At 32.7% G+C, this 26,520-nt stretch overlaps 1 protein-coding gene across 1 annotated transcript in view; it reads right to left on the bottom strand.

Moving 5' to 3' along the window:
* Positions 1-26,520, bottom strand: part of LOC148626868 (uncharacterized) — a 32,991-nt gene that overhangs the window by 2,060 nt on the left and 4,411 nt on the right. The window contains exons 3-28 of the mRNA XM_088552988.1: positions 26,349-26,421; positions 25,978-26,045; positions 23,753-23,875; positions 23,085-23,229; positions 21,864-21,991; positions 21,189-21,362; positions 18,731-19,005; positions 16,941-17,115; positions 16,172-16,362; positions 14,745-14,841; positions 14,332-14,458; positions 13,831-14,035; positions 13,013-13,070; positions 12,434-12,562; positions 11,039-11,169; positions 10,771-10,906; positions 9,017-9,165; positions 8,153-8,303; positions 7,389-7,523; positions 6,800-6,979; positions 4,089-4,196; positions 3,397-3,525; positions 2,235-2,399; positions 1,593-1,688; positions 1,252-1,359; positions 528-625 (exon numbers count right to left, since the gene is read on the bottom strand). Coding sequence (XP_088409114.1) covers positions 528-625; positions 1,252-1,359; positions 1,593-1,688; positions 2,235-2,399; positions 3,397-3,525; positions 4,089-4,196; positions 6,800-6,979; positions 7,389-7,523; positions 8,153-8,303; positions 9,017-9,165; positions 10,771-10,906; positions 11,039-11,169; positions 12,434-12,562; positions 13,013-13,070; positions 13,831-14,035; positions 14,332-14,458; positions 14,745-14,841; positions 16,172-16,362; positions 16,941-17,115; positions 18,731-19,005; positions 21,189-21,362; positions 21,864-21,991; positions 23,085-23,229; positions 23,753-23,875; positions 25,978-26,045; positions 26,349-26,421 — 3,554 coding nt within the window. The remainder of the gene's footprint in view (positions 1-527; positions 626-1,251; positions 1,360-1,592; positions 1,689-2,234; positions 2,400-3,396; positions 3,526-4,088; positions 4,197-6,799; positions 6,980-7,388; positions 7,524-8,152; positions 8,304-9,016; positions 9,166-10,770; positions 10,907-11,038; positions 11,170-12,433; positions 12,563-13,012; positions 13,071-13,830; positions 14,036-14,331; positions 14,459-14,744; positions 14,842-16,171; positions 16,363-16,940; positions 17,116-18,730; positions 19,006-21,188; positions 21,363-21,863; positions 21,992-23,084; positions 23,230-23,752; positions 23,876-25,977; positions 26,046-26,348; positions 26,422-26,520) is intronic.

The raw sequence follows: 26,520 nt of genomic DNA, 5'->3' as shown, positions 1-26,520 counted from the left end.
TTGGTGATCCAGATAATGAATAATAGTTATGATCATGTATAAAACACTTGGAAACTAATGTTTGAATTTTAAATGACTTGGTGTATTAAGATGATAATCAACATAGTTTACTACTTATCAGGAATAGTTATAAAGCTAAGAAGGATATTGTTGTGTCATTAACCTGCCCTGTGGTGAGAGGTTTTCCTCCACATTGTTGTGTCATTAACCTGCCCTGTGGTGTGAGGTTTTCCTCCACATTGTTGTGTCATGCACCTGCCATGTGGCGAAAGGTTTTCCCCAACACTGTTGTGTCAGGCACCTGCCCGATGACATGCGAGTTTCCTCAACACTGTTGTGTCAGGCACCTGCCCTGTGGCGTGAGGGTTTCCTTGTGGTTCATTGAAGACCCATGGGTGGCCATGAGTTTATATTTTTCATCCAGGTTGTTATCTCTTTGACATATTCAGCTTTTCCATTCTTGTTATATCTTGTTTAATTTGTGGTGAATTAGATTGCTACACAACATGTACAGCATGGCTATTTACCTGGTATACTTGTTAATAACCATGACAGCAATCTGAGAAAATTTGTCCTCTAATGAAGGTTTGTAGTGAGACAAAGCTGTCAGGTGGAATGATAAAGCCTGAAATTCAAAAATATCAAGTGTTACTTAATTTAGAACTTATACATTTTATAAAAAAGTTCTAAAGATCTTTTGACAACCATCCAAGATAAAATTTGTAAAATCATACAGAGGAACAATCAAAGAAAAGATATTTACAGCAGCTCATGAGGCCGACATGTTATGAAAAGATTATAGTAGAAAACACATCTTAAAATAAGAACTGCACTTATCTTAAGTCACATAATCAAATCAGGTCAAAGGTCTTAAGTCACATAATCAAATCAGGTCAAAGGTCTTAAGTCACATAATCAAATCAGGACAAAGGTATGTTTGTAATCAAACTCAGTATTATTGTGAAAGTACTTTAATTTATGGATACCAATTATCATTGATTTGGGAAGGAAAAACACAAGTTCGTGGATTCTTGAATTTGTGATTTTGAGGTTTTCTGTTTTCACTTTAATTGAATTCTCCATTTCGTTGGGAACCAAATTTCTTGGTTTGCCCTTCCCACGAAAACCAAGAAAATTAAAACCCCACAAACAATAGTACTTTCACAACATAAATTTAACACCTGTTTCTAACTGGAGATCTGGAATGTGTGGTACAAAATCATCCTCTTCATATACAAGTATATTAATTACCTGAGGAAAGTTTTGTTGATGTAGACAGACATATGCAGCACTGAGCCAATCCTTGTTGTCAACATAAATCCTTAACAGCTTTAGACAATTACATACATCTGGTAAATGCTGTAAGAATAAATTCAACTTAGAACTCAAAGGACAAATCATATACATGTAGTAAGAAAGTTTTAAATGGATGTTTATTTTTAATAGAAAATGCAAAGTACTTCTTTTGAATATAAGTCTTTATTAAACAACCATGAGAAAATACTGAGTGTCATTTAAAAACAAAATCTTAAAAGTTCAAATTGAAAGGTTTACTTTTTTACCTCTACAAAGATAAAGCATATTAGCCATACCTCTAAAACACTAAGTAAGACAGTTCTGCTATATTTAACACCTGTTTCTGACTGGAGATCTGGAATGTGTGGTACAAAATCATCCTCTTCACTTAACTAAAAAAGAAAATAATTTAATATTCTAGTACTTGCACCAACATCAATTTACTAAATCTAATGCAACATGAAATTTTATTGTGTAAGGTCATAAATTTCATGGTATCAATTCAACTTTCAACTCCCTAAATTTTTCAACCCAGGCACAGAAGAAATTTCAAATATTTTTAGATGCCATATTTGAATATATATTGGACCGATGCATTAGAACATAGTATTGTATTTGAAGATCTGCTGTCGTCAATCTTGATTTTACAGTTGCAAATGACTGTTTACTGGCTCTGCTGACGTGTAAAGATTAAACTCAATAAGCAACCGTCAAATCCTACAGCTATAAATACAACACATCCACTACTTGTGTGACAGACAGACAGATACATACACATTAGGACAAAAATATACATTATACTTATATAAAGACTTAAACTATCACCAAAAAATTTCCTCCATCAGAACTCAATTTCAGCTTCCTTCTAAAAATGAAAAAAAAAAAAAATACTGCCTCAGTCTTCCAAAACCAAAAGTCAATTTACTATATATACATACCACAACATCCTCTTCACTGCTTGTTGACCTTGACCTAGATAAAGCTAAGTGTCTGTGTTGATGCTGTAGGCGAGGTAGAGCCTTACAACATGTTGGAACTAGATGTTCTTTGAAGTTGCTATTGGGTCTGATTCTTCTTTGCGGCTCTGATTGGTCAAGTCCTAACTACAAAGGGGAGACAAACATCGTATGTAATGATGATTTAACATTGTCTCTTCATATTAGATCAAAAATAGCAGTTATCGCAAAACTTTGTTGGAAGTACAACAATATAGATTGTTAGGTTTTTCCATGAGTCACTATTAGAATTCTCTCACAAGTAGAAGAAATCCAACAGTCACAATAAGTATGAGTGAAAGCACTCATTTCTTCTTTGAAATCCTTTATTTTTTTAATATAATCTACCTTTGCTATTTCAAATAGAAGGGAACTTTTTAATCTTAATTTGTAGAATCAATAAATCTTAAGGCATCTTTGACTTTATGATTGAAGAATGGATTTCTTTTTGACAAAGAAGGGCTTAAATTAATAAAAATTTTCCATCTGACTACATACAAGTCTGTGCACATAGAAATAATGATAAGCATGGATGACCTAGATGATTAAAATTTAAATGCGATTTTTGTTTTAGAATATCAAAAATCTCAATGCTGTTCCATATTTAAGAATTCTGCAAAGAGTGCTTACAATAAACTAGGTTGAGAAAATATTTTGAGATGCTCCCTATACATGAGAGGTGAGCTCTTTTCAAGTTACTATGCCAATCAATAGAAGGACAATAAACACCTGTACACAACAGGTGATTTCAACTACCTGTATACAACAAGTGATTTCAACTACCTGTACACAACACGTAATTTAAACTACCTCTTCACAACAGGTGATTTACACTGTAAATAAGTGGACTGTATTAAGTAAACTCTGGGGATTTTTTTACTTGGTCATCCTCTGCATATTGGAAAAAATGCACAGCAAAAGTTAGGTCCATTTTTATTTCATTCAAAATATAATTAATGTATCTTTTTCATATCTAGAGCACGCTATACCTTAAAATTTTGACAAATTTATCAGTAGTCAGATGGAAACTTATGGTGAAATTGAGTAAATATTGTCAAAAGGTAATAATTAATTTAACACAAAAAGGTAAATAACAGATATTCACCTGACCAAACTCATTTTTGCCCCAGACCCACAAGGTATAATCAGAATCCATGGCAATATTAAATTCTCCTCCAGCTGCTATGTACATGACCTGGTGGTCATTTATACTGGTCACCATTGAGGGATTTTTCTGGAAAAGATGCACATATTAAGGGATACAGAGTAACTATTTGATAATATAATATCCTAATGTTAACATTCCCTAAATGACATTCTTACCTTTTCTGGAGTTTTATGGAGAATGATGTAAACTTTGGCCTAAGGAATAACAGAAGCAAAACAGAAAATCTGTAAGGTAGACACTACAATATTGCCATAAATGATGTATTTTTATGCACAAAGAAGTGGTGTACTAAGCCCATCCCAGCTTTTAAATTCACTTGTACCTGAAGTTTTAGTAAATCAGCTTTATATCATGTTATCTGTGTTCGTGATATTTTGTACTCACCAAATCCTGTCTGGATTTATTGCCCAGCTCTCCATCCATCCCCCAATTGTATACTCACCACTTCCTGTCAGGAGCTATTGCCAAACTGTTCATCCATTTTTCTTCGATAGGTGTACTCACCACATCCTACCTACAGTTATTGCCAAGTTGTCCATCCATTTTCTTCCATAGGTGTACTTGCCATTAACCTGTCTACAGTTATTGCCAATTTGTCCATCCTTTTTTCTTCCATATGATATACTCACCACATCCTGTCTAGAGTTATTGCCAAGTTGTCCATCCATGTTTCTTCCCCATGTGTACACATCTCCATCCAAAGTTACCAAACAGGTATGAGATTTACCACATGTTGCCTAATTGAAAATTATCTCTCATTACAAAAAGAAATCTGCCTATAAAGCATAGTTCTCTGATTTTGAGATATCAATCATTTTACAGAAGTCTATGCCTTATCGTTAACAACCATAATACTAGCTGGTCATGTTTTTTATGGACAGTAACAAAAGCAGATACACCAATCATCTTAGGTCCCTCAATTAAACTGTGAGCAAAGCAAAATTTGGCATACAAATGACAAAATCCATATTTTGAATCAGGAAACCTCAAAAATAATTCAGACGGAGAAAACAAGAGGCTCTCCTGGTCAAATAGTTTTTAAGTTTTCTAAAGCTGGGCTCATGACTTTACTTAGTTATCCACTAGGTTTTCATATTACAAAATAAATCTTTCATAGTCATTTTTGGACTCTTCAAGAGCAGTAACTCTAACATCAATCAACAGATCATCATGAAAGTTTTGGCATAGGTCTCACCATGCTGATAAATAATACCCTGTGAAAACTTGGCTAAACCCATTGGTTTTCAAGTAATTTCCTCAAATCCTCAATTTTTAGTAATGGTTACCATGTTTTTTGACAGTTCAAAAAAATTCCACACACAGATTGTTAAGGATATCCTACCAAACATTCATGCCATGTTTTGTTACAATTTATCCAACTAGTAGTCTCATAAGAGAAGATTTTCAAAGTTGGAAATATAAAATTCTGGTAAAAATACCATTTCAGGACCCATAACTCATTCATTCATCAACGGATCTTTCTGAAAATTTTGGCATAGTTCCAACTCATCATGCTGAATAATTTTACATCTGCCAGATTTTAGCTAAACCCAACTGTTAATGAGTTATTTGTATAATTCTGTGATTTGACCCTATGGTCTATTTTTAGTAACAGCAAAAATCCCCAGGCACAGATTGTTAATGATGTTCTACATAACATCTATGCTAAGTTTTGTTTCAATCCATCCACTTGTTTCAGAGGAGATTTTCAAAGTTGGAAATGTAAAATTCAGTAAAAAAATCTGTAAGTTATTCCATCATCAACAAGACTTTCAGAAAATTTTGGTAAGGGTCCATCTCATTATTCTGAACAATATCAGATTTTAGCTAAATCCAACTGTTACTGTGTTATTTCCAAATTTCTGCATTTGACCCATATGGTCTATTTTTAGTAACGGTGGCCATGTTTTTTGCCAGATCACAAAAAAACCTCAGGATAGGATTGTTTAAAAAACACTAAGGTACATTCAAGCAAAGTTTGGTTACATTCTGTCTAATAGATTTAGAGGAGAAAATGTTTGAAAAAGTTAACGGACATCAACAAAACATTAGACAATGGACAACAGACACATAGTTATGGTAATAGCCCAAATGGCCTATCAGCCAGGTGAACTAAAAAATAAATAAAAGGGTGCATCATATAATAAAGAATCTCAGAAAGTTTCATCAAATTTCATTCAGTGGTTCCAGAGGAGTTGTGTATAAGAAGAGGGACCCCCTTGGTCAACAAATGCTGAGGTTAATATTTTACATCAGGAAACCCCTGAAGTAATTTAGGTGGAAAAACAAAATAGAAGGTGCACAATGGCATCACGTAATGAAGAATGTGTGAAAGTTTCATCAAATTCCATTCAGGGGTTTCAGAGTAGTTGCTGATAAAAATAGGGTTCCTCTTGGTTGACAAATGACTAAGTCCATATTTTGCATCAGGAAACTCCAAAAATCAATCAGATGGAAAAAATGGAAGTGTACAATGGAATCATGTAATAAAAAAATCTGTGAAAGTTTCATCAAATTCAGAGAGGTCGTTAATTAGAACAGAGGACGAACAAACAAAAGTATGGTTGGACACCATGATCACTATATATACCTCCTGTTTTTAAAGTGAGGGGTATAATAAATAGGAGATGCATAATGGCATCATGTGGGAAAGAATTTGTAAGAAGTTTTACTGAATTCCATTGAGAGGTTTCAAAGAAGTTGCAGATTAAATAGGTCCCCCTTGGTGGACAAATTACTAAGTCCATATTTCGCATTAGGAAACTCAAACAATCAAATACACCAAAACTCATTTAGAGGTTTCAGAGGAGTTGCCGATCAGAGCAGGGGCAGAAGAGAAGACAGACATCATGATCACTATATATCTCCTGCTTTTCAAGCGAGGGGTATAAAAATATGTATCCCTACTCCTGAATGCTAAAACATTGATGTATTGTAATAATGTTAGAACAAGCTACTAGTATATTTATCATCAAATAACTATGAGCAGTGTTTATTTCAACATATCGAACATTATAAAGTGAAAAACATGAAAATTTTAATCGAGCATTATAAAGTGAAAAACACGAAAATTTTAATCTAACATTATAAAGTGAAAAACATGAAAATTTTAATCTAACATTATAAAGTGAAAAACATGAAAATTTTAATCTAACATTATGAAGTGAAAAACATTAAAATTTTAAAGTCATTTTTTTGAAACAATGAATAACAGCAGCACGTAAAGAGACAGGATTAACTATACCTTAATTATCCTTCCATGTACATATTAAGAGACAAGGATTAACTATACCTTAATTATTCTTCAATGTACAAATTAAGAGACAAGGATTAACTATACCTTAACTATCCTTCCATGTACAAATGAAGTATCAACTCTCTCTGGCTGTAGATACTTCTCTACTGGATCATTAATAGTGGTGCCAGTTTGTCTAGCTTTCCTAACAGCGTGGGCATTCAATCTCAGGTTGTAGGGATGGACTCCCCAAGTATATACTACATTGTGTACAGTTACTGCCACCTATATCAAAAACAGATAATATAAAAAGAGGAGATGTGGTATGATTGCCAATGAGACAGTCATCAACCAAAGGCAAGCAACGATTAATTAAACTACCACAGGTCACAACATAGTCTTCAATGATGGGCAAAACCCATACCATAAAGCAAGATGTTTTAGATAATTCAGTTACAGAAAATATATAGAATAAGGAGTTGAACACCCTTCAATGTACATGCAGTTGATCATATTCCAGAAAACTAATTTAACAACCGGAGTTGTTCAAAATTATTAGTGCTACATACACATTACCAAAATGCTGCCATTAAGCATGCTAAGCTAAAGTTTTAAATTTTAAAACTGACATCCAATTGAAAACTTACTAAACTGGTCATATTTGTGAACAATGGAATATTAATAGTGTACTTACATTGTGGAAGTATTTTGTAGCTATCAGATGTATTTTGTGGGGTATTTTATCCATCTTTACAGGTAAAGACTGCTTTGATGTTTGCCCAATCCCTAATTGTCCAAAATACCCACAACCAAACACCCATAATTCACCCTAAAATTGAAATTTGAACATTTAACTTCTAAAATATAGAATCTTAGTTAGGGAGGAACATAATCTATCAGTTTTTTTTTCTTCCAAAAAATTATAGTACATGTATTGGAAATCCCTATCCACAAGATATCTTGATAAAATTTCACTTTAAAACTTGCCATTGAGCACATACTATATCCCCCTCTTTCAGTATTAAATTCAAGTTCCAATGAATTTGAATTAATTAGAAGACATACAACAAAAACTTGACCAAATATCTTTGCAATTCTCAAAGTGTATTTTGGTTATTGTATGTGTATAGCAGTTTCTTATAGCGTATCTATCAAACGACTGTCGTAAATAAGAATCAAACGAGTATAAGTTTGATAAAATTTCTATATATGAAACAACTATATAGTTAATTGACAAAGACTAAGATCTTTGAACTTGAAAATGAAACAAGAGAATTCCCCATCCTCACAAGCTGATGTCTAAGTTTATATCAGGCCCACCTGAGGCTAAGTTTATATTACACCTCATCAACTTCCTTTGTTTTTTTTCTAGTTCTGACAACATCTCAATGATCTCAACTAATTGCACACTAAAACAAAAAGTATAAGTAACATTGAAATTAGAAGACTCATTTGTACCTGGTTGTTGAGTGCCATTGTATGACAGTATCCAGCAGCCAGACTTGTAATACCTTTATCAGATAAGGTCTGTATCTTGGTAGGAGTGAGACAATCTTCTGGACTTCCATGTCCTAACTGTCCATGGACACCCCATCCCCAACTGTATACTCTACAAAAACATGTATGACTAATGTAAGTCCCTAGTTCTATTCAGGATCAGAACCTGTGAAGACAGGATGAATTGGAAGTGTAAGAAATCCAAAATATTTATTAAGGACAGCATAAATAACTACATTCTAAAGTTATGCATGTTAGTCATTCATAATTCCAAAACGAAATGAGCTAATTAAGACTGGGTATGATACAGAGCACTTGTCACACTAACTCATGGCAGACCCAAGTTTATCAGCAAAGACCTACCTACTGATAATCCAGTGTGAGGGCTAGAGTATGATGTAGTCCACATGTCACACTAACATATGACTGGCCTACATTTATCTGCATAGATCTACTTACTAACTATCCTGTGTAAGGGCTAGAGTATGACGTAGTCCATGTCACACTAACACATGACTGGCCTACGTTTATCAGCATAGATCTACTTACTGACTATCCTGTGTGAGGGCTAGGGTATGATGTAGTCCACATGTCACACTAACACATGATTGGCCTAAGTTAATCAGCATGGGTCTACTTACTGACTATCCTGTGTGAGGGCTAGGGTATGATGTAGTCCACATGTCACACTAACACATGACTGGCATATATTTATCAGCATAGATCTACTTACTGACTATCCTGTGCCAGGGCTAGGGTATGATGTAATCCACATGTCACACTAACACATGACTGGCCTACGTTTATCAGCATAGATCTACTTACTGACTATCCTGTGTGAGGGCTAGGGTATGATGTAGTCCACATGTCACACTAACACATGATTGGCCTAAGTTAATCAGCATGGGTCTACTATACATATGTCTGGTTCCAACACCAACCTGGCCATACATGGATGATCCCCAACCATATATCTAAATTATTATCATATAACTGAACATGGAGAAATATTCAATATATCAACTATTACAGCAACTTATTCCTTTTTTCTATTTCTACTGATAATGGAAAAATATTGACGAAATAGAAAAAGAGAATAGCCCTCTCTTCATGCACTTCAAATGCAGTTAAATGTATAACCCTTAAGTTCAATTTTAAAATAGAAAAAGAGAATAGCCCTCTCTTCATGCACTTCAAATGCAGTTAAATGTATAACCCTTAAGTTCAATTTTCATCCCTCTGGAGTCTTCAAACAGTACCTTTATTCTATCAATCATATTTACATACATGTATGATGTCTAACCTTCCTATAAAATTTCATCAAAATCCCTTGAACAGTTTAAGAGGAGTTGGGCTTGTTAGGTTTTAACATGTAAAACCCTTTAGTTGGATGATCTCCCTTTGGAGTCCCTGAACAGTACTTATATTCCTTCATGCATATCTACATATGAAGTCCAACCTTCCTATAAAATCTCATCAAAATCCCTTGGCCAGTTAAGGAGGAGTTGCCCATACAAGAAATATAGACAGATGGAGGGACAGCTAGACAGACAGACAGACAGTGTGATTCCTATGATACAGAGTAAATATTTAACTAGTAATAAAAACTAGTTCATATTCAAGGTAATGTTGTTCTATTGTTTACAGTTAGAACTAATTACAGTCTCAAAGTCAACTAATTAGTTCGAAAACTGATTGCTTTATTACAAACCATGATCAAAGTGTGTTTTAACAACAGTTAGCGTGGCTTTTAAAATTAATTTGTTGACACTCATTATGGTTTGATTTGTTTATTTAATTCATTTAAAATTGCTCGTGTTGTTAAAAGAAATAAATTTTATTAATAACACGTGGGAATTTACACTAACAGTGATATCGGATATTTTGATATTTTGAAAAAATTTTCTAAAAAAACAGATGAATTGTAATGGTATCTGACTATTTAATAAAACATCAAACAGACGATAGTAAGGGTATTTCAATGACTACATTCCTTTCGCCAGTGAATTTGAAATTTAATCGTAATATTGTAGAGCACATGGTTTGACGATACTCCTGATTGTGAATCAAACAAAGCAGCATGTTATGAACTATGACGTTTTTGATATAGAAAAAATAGAAAGGAAATTTCACTTAAACACTCAGTGCTGTTCAACATGATATACAACATAAAAAAAAATATCTTCCGATATGAAACTCATGACATTAGGAAGTATGTGTAAAGTGAAGTACATGTACATGTACAAGCACAACAAATGATGTAACTACAGAAACAATCATGGACCAAACTACTAGTATATCCGGTTTATCCTTGACCTCGGATTACTTGAACCTCGGATAACTCGAACATTTTTGCATGGTCCCTTCGACTTCGAATTAATGAGATTCAACTGTATATTCTTAAAACTTCCAGAGAGAAAAAAGACAAATAAATAATCACATTTGTTGCAATTTTAAAACAATAAGATGCAAAAATTCACCTCTGCATTGATAAATAATCAGTATCTCTTTTCTTGGTCCTAATCTCTGTTTCTAAGCATTCTTTTTAAAAATAAATACTATCTTTCACAAAAACCTACCCCTTGCTGAGTGAGTGCTATTGTGTGCTCAGCTCCACATGACACGGATATGACCTTGATCTGTAACTGGTTCAATGTGTCAACTCTACAGGGACCCAGAACAGGATTCTCTGGGACCAGATCACCATGGCCTAGTCTGAAAAAAAGGGTATAAACAAGATTGGTTCTACCAGTACTATTTGTTTAAGTATTATTTCTGAATATAAAGAAACAAGAAAATTAGAAATCTTATGAAATAATTTCAATTAGTAGTTTTTAACAAACCTACCTGCCATGAGAAGCTCTGCCCCATGTATAAAGGTCACCATTCCTGACCACAGCCACATGCTGGGCCCCAGATGATACTGGGTTGGACTGGTATTTTAACTTCCTCTTTCTAGTTTTCTTCTGTACAGGTTTCTACAAATAGTGAAAAACATTGTATCTCTAAATTGGTTAGTAATTCCAATTGTGTTAAAAATGGTTCCCTCAATTTACAATTGAAAGTTCTTTTAAGATCTAAACTTAAGACACAAATTCATTTTTTTAAAACATGGGTAAAATAAAGTGAGATATCGCCTCATCTTTAACTTATTTTTTTATAAGAATTGTTAAAGAAATTGTCCATTTTGACCTTGACCTTTGACCTTGATAGGAATATAGATTTTCATGAAGACTTAGCAAGTATCAAATTGGTAGATGTTGATTCTAGAGTGTTTACAGAAACAAAGGTCATTACCAATAAACAATTTGACAGAGAAATAGACAAATGGTAGCATTATAAAATACCTTCACAAATTCCTTTAAAAAAATAGTAATAAATGAAAACAGAAGAATAAAGTGAAATGTTTGAGGAGTGAAGTGACGAGTTCTTTATAAATGGCATTAAATAGTCATATTCCTGACTTTGACGGCATTTTAATAAATAATTAAGCAGAAGGAAGTAACTCTCCCACCCTACAGACAGGTTTACTGTCCAGTTGGAGCAATGGACAGCAGTAGACTTCAAATAAAAATATTTGATTTTTTGGAGTTACAGTAAGTACTTGGACACTTTAAAATAATTCATTTCAAACCATTTAGGTACTTACCAAAGTGAAAATAGTTTAAGTTACAAAGAAAAATGTTTACTGTTCTACCTTTCCCCAAGGAAACCACCAACAAGAATGTCCTGTGTTGGTAGGCTATGTCTCTTTGACAAAATGGCTTGCATTCCATTAATATGAAAAAGGACAGTTGAAGCAAGATTTTTTACAATGTAAGTTTTTAAGATTCATGCAGTTTTTACAGTAAATTGAGTGTTTTTGCTTGTTTACATTGAACTCCTTGACTACTACCTTTAATTCTTCCCATATCTTTTTCATCTACTAACTGCCATCAAACCAAAATGTATAAACTCAAGAGAATGAAAAGTTGATGCCATAACAATCACCTTTGACCTTCAGAGGTAAGAAGGTAGGTAGGTCAATGTCCGTTGCAGGATGTTGATAAAAGAGCTATCTCCCAGATATATAGGCCATACTTAAACATATGAATATATATACACAAAAATTTTATTCAGATTTGGCACATTTGACTACAAATTTTAGCACTGGTGAGGAGATAAATGTGCTTACTCATGTGGTAATGAGTAAATGAGTTATATAATCAATAAAAAAAAGCGATTTTGTTGGTAGTTCCATACCCTTTTGATTTCTTTTAACTTGACAATGGTGAAGTCCTCCACAGTAGGTGAATCAAACCTCATGTTCAAGTGTAAGACCAGGAGAAAAAAGAATCCCACTAACTCGGCAACATCAGGGAAGGTATCAATCTACAACAAATGACCAAGTAAGGCTGGGGTAGGTACTTCTCTGTTAAGGAATACATCTGGCAATTGTTTTGTATGGGCTTTAGCCACTGGCAAAAATTAATCAACTAGGTCAAAAATTGTGAAAGGCAAAACATTTTAAGCATTGATTTACCGTGAAAGTACTTTTATATCAATTTTTTAGATTGCAGACAAATCCTTACTTCATACATTCTTCAATTCATGGTTTGACATTTCTCACAGTGCAAAAAATGAAAAATATATATTTTGTCAGGAATTCAATTTTGTGGTTTAAATTAACCACAAAATCCAAGAAAATTGATACCCCATGAATATAAGTATTTTTGCAGTCCTACGTTTGTTTTAAATATTTTTTTCAATTAAGAATTAGACAAAAAACACACTGTTATAACTCAATAATAGATGATTAAGATCCCACATATCAAACAGTACCTCAGAGATATTGTCCCCATCACTAGATGTAGAAGTCAGGGAACTTATACTTCCTCTTCTGAAATGTATATTCATACATGCAGTTTATTACTTAAAGAAAAGAAAAGTAACATGTAATACAGTACACAGAAAAATTACTTTCTGATTCTACCAAATAAGTCATATAAGAATGCTGACATGAAAATATAGCTTTACTACATTTTGTAACATAATGTACCTCCCAATTTTCGTGTGTATTTCTGTTGTATCACTTATTACCTCATACAGTGCTGATCCAGTGAGGTCTCTTGTGAAGTGTGTGCATGCATTAAAATACTACAGTGAATGTTTCAAGAGATGTATCCACAGAGTATTATAGTTATGGCATTAGGCTGATCCATTTCTTTAACTCATACATATAATTATTTTTATTTTATTTATTTAAAAAATCCAAACTATAAACTGGAAGGAAACATATATGAATTAAGCCCATAATCTCTCATGATAAAAAAGAAGAAGTAAGAAAGGATATGTGGAAATGCTACAAACACAAAAATAATCAACAATTGAAACAGTAAATTTCATTCGGAGGTCACACCAAGATCTTCGACAAAGTTAAATGAGTGGAATATGGTTTTATCCATATTACACATTTAAAAAGGGGCTAGTGTAAATTTCAATGAAAAATGTCATGGGCTAGTGCAATGACCTGCAGGGCTACTAACATTTTATAGCTGTAAAGCCCTGGGCTAGTATGTGCATCTAGAAAATTTCAACCTCTGGAAGATAAATGGCAAAATAAGTTTGATGTTTTTACAACCATTTCTAAATGAGTCTACCTTTTCTTAGTATATAATTGTCTGCCAATATGATAACCAAGTTGTGATTGTGAAGGATCATACAGTTCACACAATGTCTCCAGTAATGATGTATCTATCTCATCCAGACATCTCAATAGCTTGGTATAGTTATAGTATGCTAAGGTTGGCTTCTTACTGAATAGTCTTACTAAAGAATTAGGTGTCAATCCATCCAACAGAACACCTACAGTCATTAAATTGGTACAAATTAAACATACCAAAATCATTATATCTAAAGATTTTTTTCTTTTAACTACATGTAATATTGTAATGACATAAAACAACGAAGTAAAAATATAATTTCAAACTTTCCTAGTGAAAACAGTAACAAAGTTGTATATACACTTTGATTTTAATTGTGTGTGGTGAGTGGTTCTACGCTGGACAATTTTTAGTTTTTAATAAAGATTTTTTTTTCAACTTAATGAGCAATCATTCCTAATTTGATGAATCACAATGCCTTTTCTAAAAGTTTCTTACCATTACTGGCCTTTACAAGGTGATGTGCAAATCCTTTGTCTATAAGTTTGTTGATGTGGACTGGTTCAAGGACAAGGTTACCTTTCTGCACTAAGATTTCTAATGCTTCTAAAACCAATCCTCTTGCCTAGAATAAGTTATGGTTATTACTGATTGATTTTGTACAAAACAACTTTCAACATATAACCTTAGGTCTAGAGAAATACTAAATTTTGGTCCCACCTAAATACTGATAAAACATAATAAAACCTTACAATTATCAGTCCTAACATATACTCTCAGAACCAATATATACCCAGCTGAAGCATTACACAAATGATAAAATGATATTTTCATGTTTATGTATTCTAGGTTTTTTTTTAAGATAACAATTATTCATGCAATTTAATCCATTCCTAATTAATATATCATACCATGGCCACATCCAGCAATATGGAGATTAAGTTATGTTCTGCTAATAATTCTATTGCCAGCTGTTCTTCATAGTGGAAATCTCTTACTAAAAAATCTCTGCAAAAAAAATATTTCTAAATTCAAATTTCCTTAAAATAGAAATCAATATAATACAAGGACAAGCAAGGTGTGGCATCTCATTGGCAGGTAAGCCATGACCATGATCTTGTAAGTCCCATTATGTTCCTGGTATTTGATACTGAAAATCATTCAGGGAACCAGTTTTCCATAATGACTAAGTATTCATTAAAATCCATTAAAGGGTGCTGATTCTAGAGATTTTTAATTCAATTTTAAAGGGCACCTTTTCTCTGTGGTGTGGATTGCCAGTTGTCAGTCTTCTTTTCAATACTTTTTGCCCCTGACAAAAGCTGAAGTACCAAAAATTTGGGTCCATATTCTCCATATTTTTTATGTTTTATTTGTATTTTATTTGTATGAAGTTCCTTTTTACCTTTTATACATGGCTATTGTTTGCTTAATCATTATTCTGATTCTAGAGATATTACAAATACTGTGAAAGTACTTTAATTTCGTGGATTCTTGAATTTGTGGCTTTGATGTTTTCAGTATACACATCAAATGAAAATCTCATTTTCCTTGGGAACCTAATTTCGTGGTTTGGCCTTCCCATGAAAACCATGAAAATTTGTACCCCATGTACATTAATACTTTTTGCTACAATTATAGTGCTACAAAATCCCTGTTGCAACTTTATAAGACATGGGAGGTTATCATTTAACCTAAATAACACATCAAAAGGCTTCCTTAATTGAAGAATGGAAAACTATTTTAGGTAAGGTCTCACTAACCACTTCTAACGTTTTCATTACTTCACATGTTAAACAAGTAATTTCCAAAGTTTCACTATGAATTCCCAGGACAAATGACACCTTAAAGTTGCATACCATTGCGAAGCTTGGAAAATAAGGCTTTCAAAATCATTATTCTACTGGTACAATGACCGTAGAAATTCTTCACAAAATTTACTTGAATAAAAAATACTGAAAATAAACATTTTTACTTTTTTTGCTCACTGACAGCATGGAGGCAAATTACTCAGACAGGTAAATAATATTCATACACTTTTGTAGTAAATTACAAATATGATTTTCAAGTACACATTCCCAGCCTTATTTTGATTACTTTTGATCAGAATACACAAAAATAATGCACTTACAATACATATTTCTGGGTTCAGTGTGTTTTTGGTATTACATAGGGGGTTGGCCATTTCACCCAGAGGTGGTTAGTGAGACCTAAGGTCTACTGGAAGCAATTTATCATTGAGGTATTACCAACTTACATACTCTAGTCATTGTTTACTGTAATTCCTGTCTTCATCAAGTAATCTACAGTATGTCATAAGATAATAAGTTGAACTTACACTAAACTTTGTTGACCCTCAGCCTTGCCCTCTTCCATTAGAAGATACACCATACAGTAGATGTAAAGATTACATAACTGTTTCTTGTCAATGTTAGAATCTTTACAGGACATAGCCTGTTTGATGTGAGTTATAGCATCTGATACATAGCCATACTTGGCCAGGTAGGTCACCAGTTTACCTGGAGTACTCTGGAACACAAAGGTATTTTCTACAGGCATTAGTCTCTCTTCAAAAATATATAGTAATGTTATTAGCTGTAAGCCTTACAGTAGGGAACATAGTTTCAATCTCTATCTAAAATCACAGCAAAATATTTGATTTTTTTTTAAAATACACAGACTACCTATTGATATTAAAAATATTTTAGATGTCACTTCACAGTGTGTATGTCCATAGCTTGTGTTAACTACTTAGTTCAAAGAACAGAAAAATATAGTTTTGACACTATTTAAATCAAAGAACTGTGTTGTTTACTTTACCTTAACTGTTGGAGCAATGAAATGGAGATAACTTATTTTCCAGGATGTATTCAAGGGTGATTTAACCAGAGGAAGCTTTCAATTACTAACATTGTATAATTCACATAGTAAATAACCTCCTTCTTTCTTTATATATTTCCCTGTTGATTAGTTTTGGCCTGTGATCTTTCTGACATTTCTCCATTTATGTTTGTTTTCAAAACTTTTCAGGCAATATATTAAAGTTAGTTCTAAATATTGTTTTATTAAAATTACATATTAATGTAAGTAAAACCCTAATAACTAACCTTGACAAATTTACAGAACTTGATAGCCTGCACTACTTGTCCTCTCTGTAGTAAATGTTCAGCTGACTTCTCATACAGTGAATTAATATCTAATCCAAGGCCTATACCTAGGTTCTCTATGTGGACAGACTCATTGTAAAATGTCAGCTCTAAAAACAGTCGCTCAGGAGATATTCTGTAGCACAAAACGGAGGTGAAAAAACTTTTCATCTTTAATTGAGCAAAATTTGGTTACTCCTTAAGATGTCTTTTTTTTTTTTTTTTACAAAATTACAAGACTCTGACACCACATGTGCTGACATTATAAAAAACTTACTAGTACAATTCAAAGTGCAAAATACATGTAAGACAATGAAATGGCTCAACAATGTTGTCCTTAATACTATGTGTCCTATAAGGTCATTTCATGATTGACAGATATACATGTATACGAGTATTGTACTCATGAGGATGAGGTTCCAAACTCCAACATAGTTTAAACGAAAATTTGACCACAGATAGATATCATCATCCTGAACACTTTTAATCATGCCAGAATTTAGCTAAACCTAATGGTTTTGGAGATATACATGTAATATACTACTGTCTGACCCTTATGTTCTATTTTCAGTAATGGCTGCCATGTTTTTTGACAGATCAAAAATCCCCACATCACTTCTATGCAGGATACCCAAAAGAACATACCAAGTTTGATTCCAATTGGTCCAGTAATGTCAGAGGAGAAGAGTTTTGAAAAATTGTTAACAACGATGGATGACGACGACGACGATGAAGACAGGCACAAAATGATGGCAATAGCTCACATGGCCTTCTGTTAGGTGACCTAAAAATTGTTTACCACAACAATAATGACAAAAACAGATAACGAAGGATGCTAAGTGATAGCTTTAGGTCACCTGTCTTAAGGCCAGTTGAAAATGTCAATGCAAATTAAAGCTTAAGGTTTAGCATAAGGAGACAGAAAATCTCTTAGCTCATATCTTTATTGGTTTGGCATTAAAAAACTAGAAGCAATATTTGTAACAGGAGCCCCTGTGCCATTTGTTAGTAGTGATTTTTTTTTTAGTTTAGTAAATCAAATGTGTCTGTAAGGCACTAATGATGCCCCCGCTTGCTAGATTTGCCAAATTAAGAACATGTTTTCTTTTATGAAGACATGGTTTGCAAATTCAGAAAAGGTTATGTACTGATGGTTGATGCAGTAAATATTTGGTTTATTAGGCAAAGCACTGCAAATATACTTACAATGAGAAAAAGAGGACTGACGGACACATACAAAATGTTAATACCTCCAATAACAAATTCCTTACTTTGTTGCTTGCAGTATATTTCTGACAAAAATGACAAAGTCCAACTACCACCCAGTTCCATAATATTCAACAAAAATCAAGATCCTATGACCTTGCACACGATCATTATGTGTAGAAACAACCTGCTAAAAATATTTTAGATGTAATTCAAAAACTACAGGAGGTGATAGCCGGACAAGCCATATAGCCCTATTTCTGCTGAAAATGACTTAGTCTAACAATCACCAATTTCCATATTTCATGAAAATCAAAATTTTTGGCCCTGCACACTTCATCATGTATAGAAATATCCTGCAAAATATTTTAGATGTAGTTCAAAAACTATACGAGGAGAAAGCCAGACAAGCCATGATCATGTGTAATCCAGACAGGCAGACGGCATGACAGATGGACAGGGGTAAATTAATATGCCCCGCGACTGTTTGTTATGTGGGCATAAAAACTTGCAAAATTAACTTAGATAGTATTATAACTACAAACCTTGGTCTGATTTCATAAACAGAAGCATCAGTAATGATTACACAACCATCTAACACTGTATGATTGGTCAGTTCTATACCATGTGACATGGCCATTCCAAGTTGATATGATCCAGAAGATGTTAATCCTAATTGTTTATCCTGGTGTAATCTCTGGCGTAATTTCTCCTCACACTTCTCATGCCAGTAGAATGGAAATGATTTCTTCTGTACTGTCAGTATATGTTCATTCTGAGGGATATCAAACTGTTGTAAGATAGAATCCTTGTTAAACTCCTGTCAAATACAAAAGTAAAATGATTTACAGTACGACACAAAGACTGAAATGTGCTAATCTATCCCCATTTTAGTTATGTGGCCAACAAGATTTCCATAATTTCTATTTGTACCTTAGGTCATGTTTCTGCAGCAGCAATTACCGTATTTTGGTGTGTATTGTGCACTTTTTTTACCAGGAAACTAATTTCAGAACATGGAGGTGCGTATAATACACCAATACATCGTTTCAACAGACCTAAGATCAGTTGAAAATTAACCACCTCACGGGAGTCAACATCGGATCAGAGACCACTAATGAGCTGCCAAACATATTTATGGATTTTTCATGAGTTTTTTGTTGACTTGTTACCTTTGTAAGCATAGATTGTCAATAAAATCTTCTTGAACAGAATTTGATTTTAATTTATTTCCTCCCAAAAGAACATGGCAGATTATGTTTATAACCGCCATACCTTCGTTTTGTGTATAGATTAACTAATGTTGTCACATGGTTATAGAGGCATTGCAAAGGGTATTTAGATGTCACTGATTATGGTTTCACCTGTTAATTTAATATCTAACAAGCAACTGACATGTTTATTGAGGGGATAAATTAATCATAACGAGGACACAAGACAATTAGTTACTGGTATTATCAAAGGAGATTGTAAGTTGTTTTGCAATGTGTATATAATTACATCTTTAGATGTATACAACTTGCTAACGATTTGAAAGAAGAAATTAAAATACACCCAAGTTTAAACAATCTAATTACTGAATAACAAAATCTTGGGTGCACTGGACATAGAGCCCTAACATTTCCATTGTACAAAGTAGTTTGTTAAAAAAAAAATATTGTTATTTACGCATCTTATTGAACTCTATTTCATAGTTATTGGATACTCTACTTTTTGATAATATTTGGCTTCCTTTTTTCAGTAAACTAATATCAAAATCCTTATCCAACATCAAAACTATGACTTTTAAACATAAACCCTTTATGTATCCCCGATACACATCAGAGAAAATTCTGCATCTCATTATCAAGCTTGGCCGAGCTATCAACACACATGCCCTATTTGATGACCAACTGCATTGTTCGCTCAGACTCCTTAATTTATTGTAGTAAAAACAGTCTTTCTTCTAGAATTAGCAATCTTCAGAAATTTATTACTCTCATTAGACAACCTTTCAAAGGTAATCAAAACATATGTCCAAGCTGACAATTTCAGCAATTGTCTACGTTACACAATTCTTACCCGAATAGTAAATTAATACACATAAACACGGACAACACAGATAAATACAAAAAGTAACAAAAACAATATTTACTGAAATAAATACACAAAACAGACAAAATGGTCCCTTCTATTTACAAATAAATTAAAGCCAGAAATGTTTGTGGTTCTAAGAAGTTATGCAATTTTCACTGCGTACAATACATACATACATTGGTAAAAAGTTTTTTACATCAACTTTTAAAAGGAAAAACCACCATGCGCATTATATACAACTGCGCACTATACACACCAAAATATGGTATACTTAATTTGATATACTGATATCTCTACAATATCTACTAGAATTTCTGGTATATAATGTTCTTAACTATCTTCATTATTAAAAATGTCTTTTTTTAGCCCAATTTTATGTAGGTGCAATTTACAAATGATAGACATGATTTAACATATAAAACAGGAAAAATCAAATACTAAGGTATATTGTAAACATATTATACTTCCTGGTTACTAATATCACAGATTCTGTCAATTGAACATATTCGTGGGTATCATTTTTTGCAGCTTCAAACATAAGTAGTGTTATATAATTTCATGGTTATTATTTTTTGCCCTTATCTTTCCACTGCAAAAATAGCAAATGTTAGTATGCTACAGTATTTTTTAATGACTGACATTAATAATAAGCATTGCATTATCAAGTCTGCAAATGATAAAAATGAAAATAACTTGCTTTTATTAACAGCAATCACAACTTTGTCATACCATACACTTGTTCTATGATAAACACATGATAAAAAAATATTATGTACATACTAGTATCAATAATGAAATTATCAACACGATGTACAAAATGAGTAATTCAATCCATTGAAAATTGGCTTGAATGATCTACATAACACTTCATAGATGATGTAACCATTTTTTCCTGATTTAAAATGTTACAGTTTCACAGAACCCTACCTGTATTTGGTCAGTAGAAGTTTCTGCTTTCTGATTGGCTAAGACATAGAATTTTTTCCCACTAGCTAACCTGGTCATGGCCAGCAGGACCTTATCAGAATAGAGCACTGTATCTGACCCTGTGGGCAGTCTGTAGACAAACAGTGGCAATCTCTCTATGTTACTGTCATAAATCTGAAAAAAAAACATGTAAAACACCTGTCAGAAGTAATTTATACCAAACTACATAATAAAGTACTATGAAAGAAATTAAAGATGGTGCAGATTGGAAAAACCTTTACAAAACTAGATGCCTTCTAGTATGAATTTCCTTATCAATATAATGGACTATAGTACATGCTTCTGGTAACCTTAATCAGTGACATCCTTATAACTGTAGCAATAGAAATTGTCAAAGTAACATTTCAAGCATAAATTACTATATTCTAAAGGTTTAGATGATTCATTTATGGAGCAACAGTTCTTTTAAAGATTCTTAGACATTCAACATTAGACCTTCTATAAATTAGCCTTTAAAGCCACTTTCTACCATTTAAAACATTACATTCTGAAGATACTATATATTTTCAGATAAAGAAACACCTATCTATTATGAGAGGTTGCTATTACCATATACAAAATGAAACCTTTATAGTACAGACTTAAATTCATCTTTATCTTATGAATTCATCTTACTTGAAAGGTTGATTCCTTTGAGCAATGAGATGTAATAAAATGTCGACCTTTGGCAAACTGTGGCTGTAACATCACAGAACGAGGAAACTGACTTAACAACTGAGGCTGAAACATACTTCTTGTCTCCTCTGTAATACAAAATTATGAAGAGTAACAAAATGATGATATCTCAAAAGAATTAGAAGTGAAATGCAGGCCTCCCATTATTCAATTTTTAAGCAACTTTACCAATTAATTAATAGAATTGTGAATTCAGATATTTTGTCCACGTAATTAGTGTGATCCTGGTCATTTTTACAACTTTCATTTTTGCAATATCAAGACATTTGTGAGCGACCGCTCACTAGTGAAACTCCAGCTTTCAATTGTGATATAAGGAAAATAAACAGTCCTTGATAAACAGGAAGTTCTTGTAGAATTTTTCTGAAAATAAATCCCACCACATGGCATACCTACAGGAAGAATGTGTTCAAATTTCAAGCTGCTGTGATGAGTAGTTGAGTAAACTGTGATGGAAAATATTGTTACAGACATAACTACTGAAGTTTATACCTTCTGGTAATTATATTACTTGCATATAAATTAACAAAAACATTCCAATTACAGTCAAACCTTGGTAGCTTGAACTGCAAGGGACCATTGAAAAGCTCATAAATTTCCAGGTTTTTTCATTGCCGGTCCGAGTTTGTCTTTATTGTTAGAAATTGTTTCTTCCCATTAAGTTTTGTTAATTTTTTGATATTTTTCCTTTGCTTTTGGAATGATTATGTTTTATTGGTGACTTTAAAAATGCTGTTTGCCTTTAAAAAAACATTCCGAGTTTGAATTCCTTGGTCAATAAATTTTCTTTGATGCTTTCATTATGCCAATTTCAGAACATGCTGGAACTGCAATCAATAAAGCTACCTAATTAGCGCTGACTTAAATATTATCTGTAATTAACTAAAATGACAAGTTAATTAATGATAGAGTTTCAGTTTTTCACACCTTTTATTACCCAAGCTGACAAAATGGCTAGTTGAGTTAGTGAGAGTTATTCTGTAAGATTTTATATTGAATGGACGGACTATTCAGTTCAAGTGTTCGAGAAATCCCAAGGTTTTTTTATATTGGTTATAATATAGGAAAAATCCTGGGTGTTCGAGCCATGCGAGTTCAAGGGAGTGAAGTTCAACTGTATTTTCCATTTTTCAGTACACTAAAAAATGAAGAACTTCTGACCTGTGATCTGAGTAATAGACAATATAGGACTACTACTAAGGCTGTCATATCCCATATCTCTAGCTTCTCTCTCCATTGGGGAGGCAAGGTCCTGTATCCTACATTCTAACATCAGCTTCCACTGACCTAATGGCTGGCTTGATATCTATTAAAACGATTGAAAAAAAAACATCTTCTTAAAAATAATTTATTCAGTTTTAACGACTATATGTATAAGAAAATGCTAAAAACTTAGTTCAGATACAGCCGTTTCCATCTAAAAAAAGCCTATAAATAATTTCATAATCTTAAAATTATATATCCTGGTTGTACTTATGATTTTGTTTTTCTATCTGCTGAATTTAAGCTATAAAATTGCCAAGTATGAATCAAACATGCAATATTTCAAATTTGCTCAGCATATTTTTCTCTGAAAATTCATTATTACAATTTAAATAGTGACCATTTCTACTACTATAAGAGAAGAAATAGAAATCCTTCAAAGCTGTGAATTTATTTTATATGCAGTATCTCCATTATTTTCACAAATCATGTTTCCCCTCCCTGTACAGATGAACAGATGAAAGAAAAACTGATAGAGTTAAATCAATATGCCTTCTGACTCTTAGTCATGTTAGTCATGGGCCATAAAAAATTAGACAGGGATGTGTGGATAAGAAGTTACCCACCATTAGATAAGTTGACATCTGCTGGTCATCTTGTATTAGTTCCAGTTTGTTTATTCTGGTTTCTAGCGATAACTGATGTACACTCCTTCTGGTCATCAAGTCTACTAACTGGATGGTTCCATTCTGTATAACAAACAATAGAACTTCAGTGAAAAATGGTCGTAAATTCAAAATGATACTTTTCATTTATAAAAGTGTAGGGGCATTAAGCAATGAATATTGCCTAAAAATATCAACTTTCTTGTTTTAACATATAAGTTGTTCATCACATAGTAAAATACATAAATATAAGAAAAATAATATTTTGTGTCTTTAGTTCATTGTTATGATGTCACAATGGTACCACATTTTTATGTTATTTAGCAAAAAATGCTGAGAACTGTAAATTTGTTGTTTTTTTCGGACTTATTTACATCCAGAAAACTGTGTCCATGCCCAAGAAAGAACTTTATATTTTAACATATGATAAACTATGTTATAATGAATGTATTCACTAAATATGAAATTGTTTTTTGGGTGTGGACACCATTTCCTTGCCACAAATATGACCAGAAAGTGACAATAAGAGGCTCCCAGGAGTCTGAGTCGCTCACCTTGTAAAATTTTGCCTTTCAAGAGCAATAAATTTAACAAGAAGTTGTCTAACAATTTAGACTCAAAAAGACTTTGGTAGTACTTATCATAAGGACCATTACATGACTTAACAGATTAAAATGAAAATTTGACCACAGATAGATCTCATCATGCTGAACATGTTTAAATGATCTCAGAATTTGCCTAACCTAATGGTTTTGGAGATATATGTGAAAAACTACAGTCTGATGCCTGTGTTCTATTTTTAGTAACGGCGGCCACATTTTTTATGGAAAAAAAAATAAACATAACTTTTGTGCAAGATACTCTAAGGAACATTCATACCAAGTTTAGTTCCAATTGGTCAAGTAGGGTCAGAGAAGAAGATTTTTGAAAGAAATAACATTAAAAATGGCAAAAATGTCGAAAAAGGGCAATAACTCTTAAATGGCTTGACTGATAATTTGACCATAGATAGATCTCATCATGCTGCATTATGAAAACTTTAACCCACGTCAGAATTTGGCTTAACCTAATGGTTTTGAAGATATATGCGAAAAACTACAGTCTGTCCCCTATGTTTTATTTTTAGTAACAGCAGCCATGTTTTTGACAGATCAAAAATATAAGCAAACCTTTTGTGCAAGATACCCCAAGGAACATTCATACCAAGTTTAGTTCCAATTGGTCAAGTAGGGTCAGAGGAGAAGATTTTTGAAAGAAATAACATTAAAAATATATCGAAAAAGGGCAATAACTCTTAAATGGCTAGACCCATAAAAATGAAAATTTTTCTGTCCTTTCAATGCCAGAATCATCAGAAGTCTTTTTGCTTTCTCATTTGTTATGAATTCAAGTTACCAAATTCACAATTAAATAATTTAACACCTTATGATTAATTTTCAGCTGAATTTTAGGCCAATTAGACCCTTTATCACCCATTCTCCTTTCAAAATGCTTATACAAAAGCATAAAATAAATTAATTTCATGTATTCTGGTAAAAACAATAAGTCATGCAAGCAGATACACATAAAGGTTTTATAAGAGTTATTTGGTTGTGAATATTGGATCAGACCCAAAACAAATGTCTGTTTAGGATTACATTTCTGCCAAAAATAAGGTAGATCGGTCGGCATTTTCATTTTATTTTTTTTTTCATTTTATTTTTTCTCTACTAATGTTGACCCTATATTTGTAAAACAGCATCATGTTTAAGTCATGAAAGTGTATGGTTTTAAGTAGAAAGTTTAATTTTTAACATACACACCTATAATCATGTCTTTTATTACAATACATTTATTTTTTTGTAGGAATTTTGAACAAAATATAAGTACACTGTATTTACGCTTGGATTTACGTGATATAAATAAGTCTCCTATTCAAACGCTTTTGTGACCTGGTTTTTAATATACTTTCGGTTTACCGGAAATGATCTGTATTATACCGGAAATTGGCAAAAATTACCGATTTTTTCAATTTTGGGGAAAAAATGTATTAGGGTCGGGAGAAAAAATTAGGGTCGATCAGGAATCCCGAAACGAACATATTTTTTCTTTGGCCTCATTATTTTGTAGCTAATAATACTTATTACTTGGAGTCTTGAAACATGCACACTTCATTCAATTCTAATATTTCAAAGTGAGATGAATACCTTCATTCCAATAATAGCAATCTGTCTATCATCCAATGTGTGCCACCATGTGACCACAGATGGAATACCTGTAACATAATGACAATTAAATTATATACATTGTAGTATTAAAATTTGGCTTACAATTCCTGCTATAATTTCATTGTTTGGGAGACATTCCAGTCACTGTATTGAATTTAGTTTCTATGTTGTATGTATTTCTTAATATAGAATGAAAACAAAAATGAGAGACATTCCACAGAATATCACCAAAAGTTATCACAAAATAACTTAACATAGTATCATTTTGAAGAACAAAATAAAAAAGCAATATTTGAACATTGCTCCTTTTATTGATTCACATACAGTTGTTACATACACCAAATTATTACCTGACTGTTTTCTAAAACGTAGTACTGTAACATCTTCTAAATTCCATTTTCTGTCAACCTTAGCAGTGTTATCCTGTAACAATAATACATACCATGGCTTCTGGTTATTATACCAAAACTATCTTGTTTTGTTGGCCTTTGTATGAAAATTAACTTTACAATCATAAATCTA

Source organism: Perna viridis, chromosome 1, assembly GCF_037379345.1.
Source record: "Perna viridis isolate PV_CMFRI_1.1 ecotype Kerala chromosome 1, ASM3737934v1, whole genome shotgun sequence".
Lineage (NCBI taxonomy): Eukaryota > Metazoa > Mollusca > Bivalvia > Mytilida > Mytilidae > Perna > Perna viridis.
This window is presented reverse-complemented; position numbering and strand designations above follow the sequence as displayed.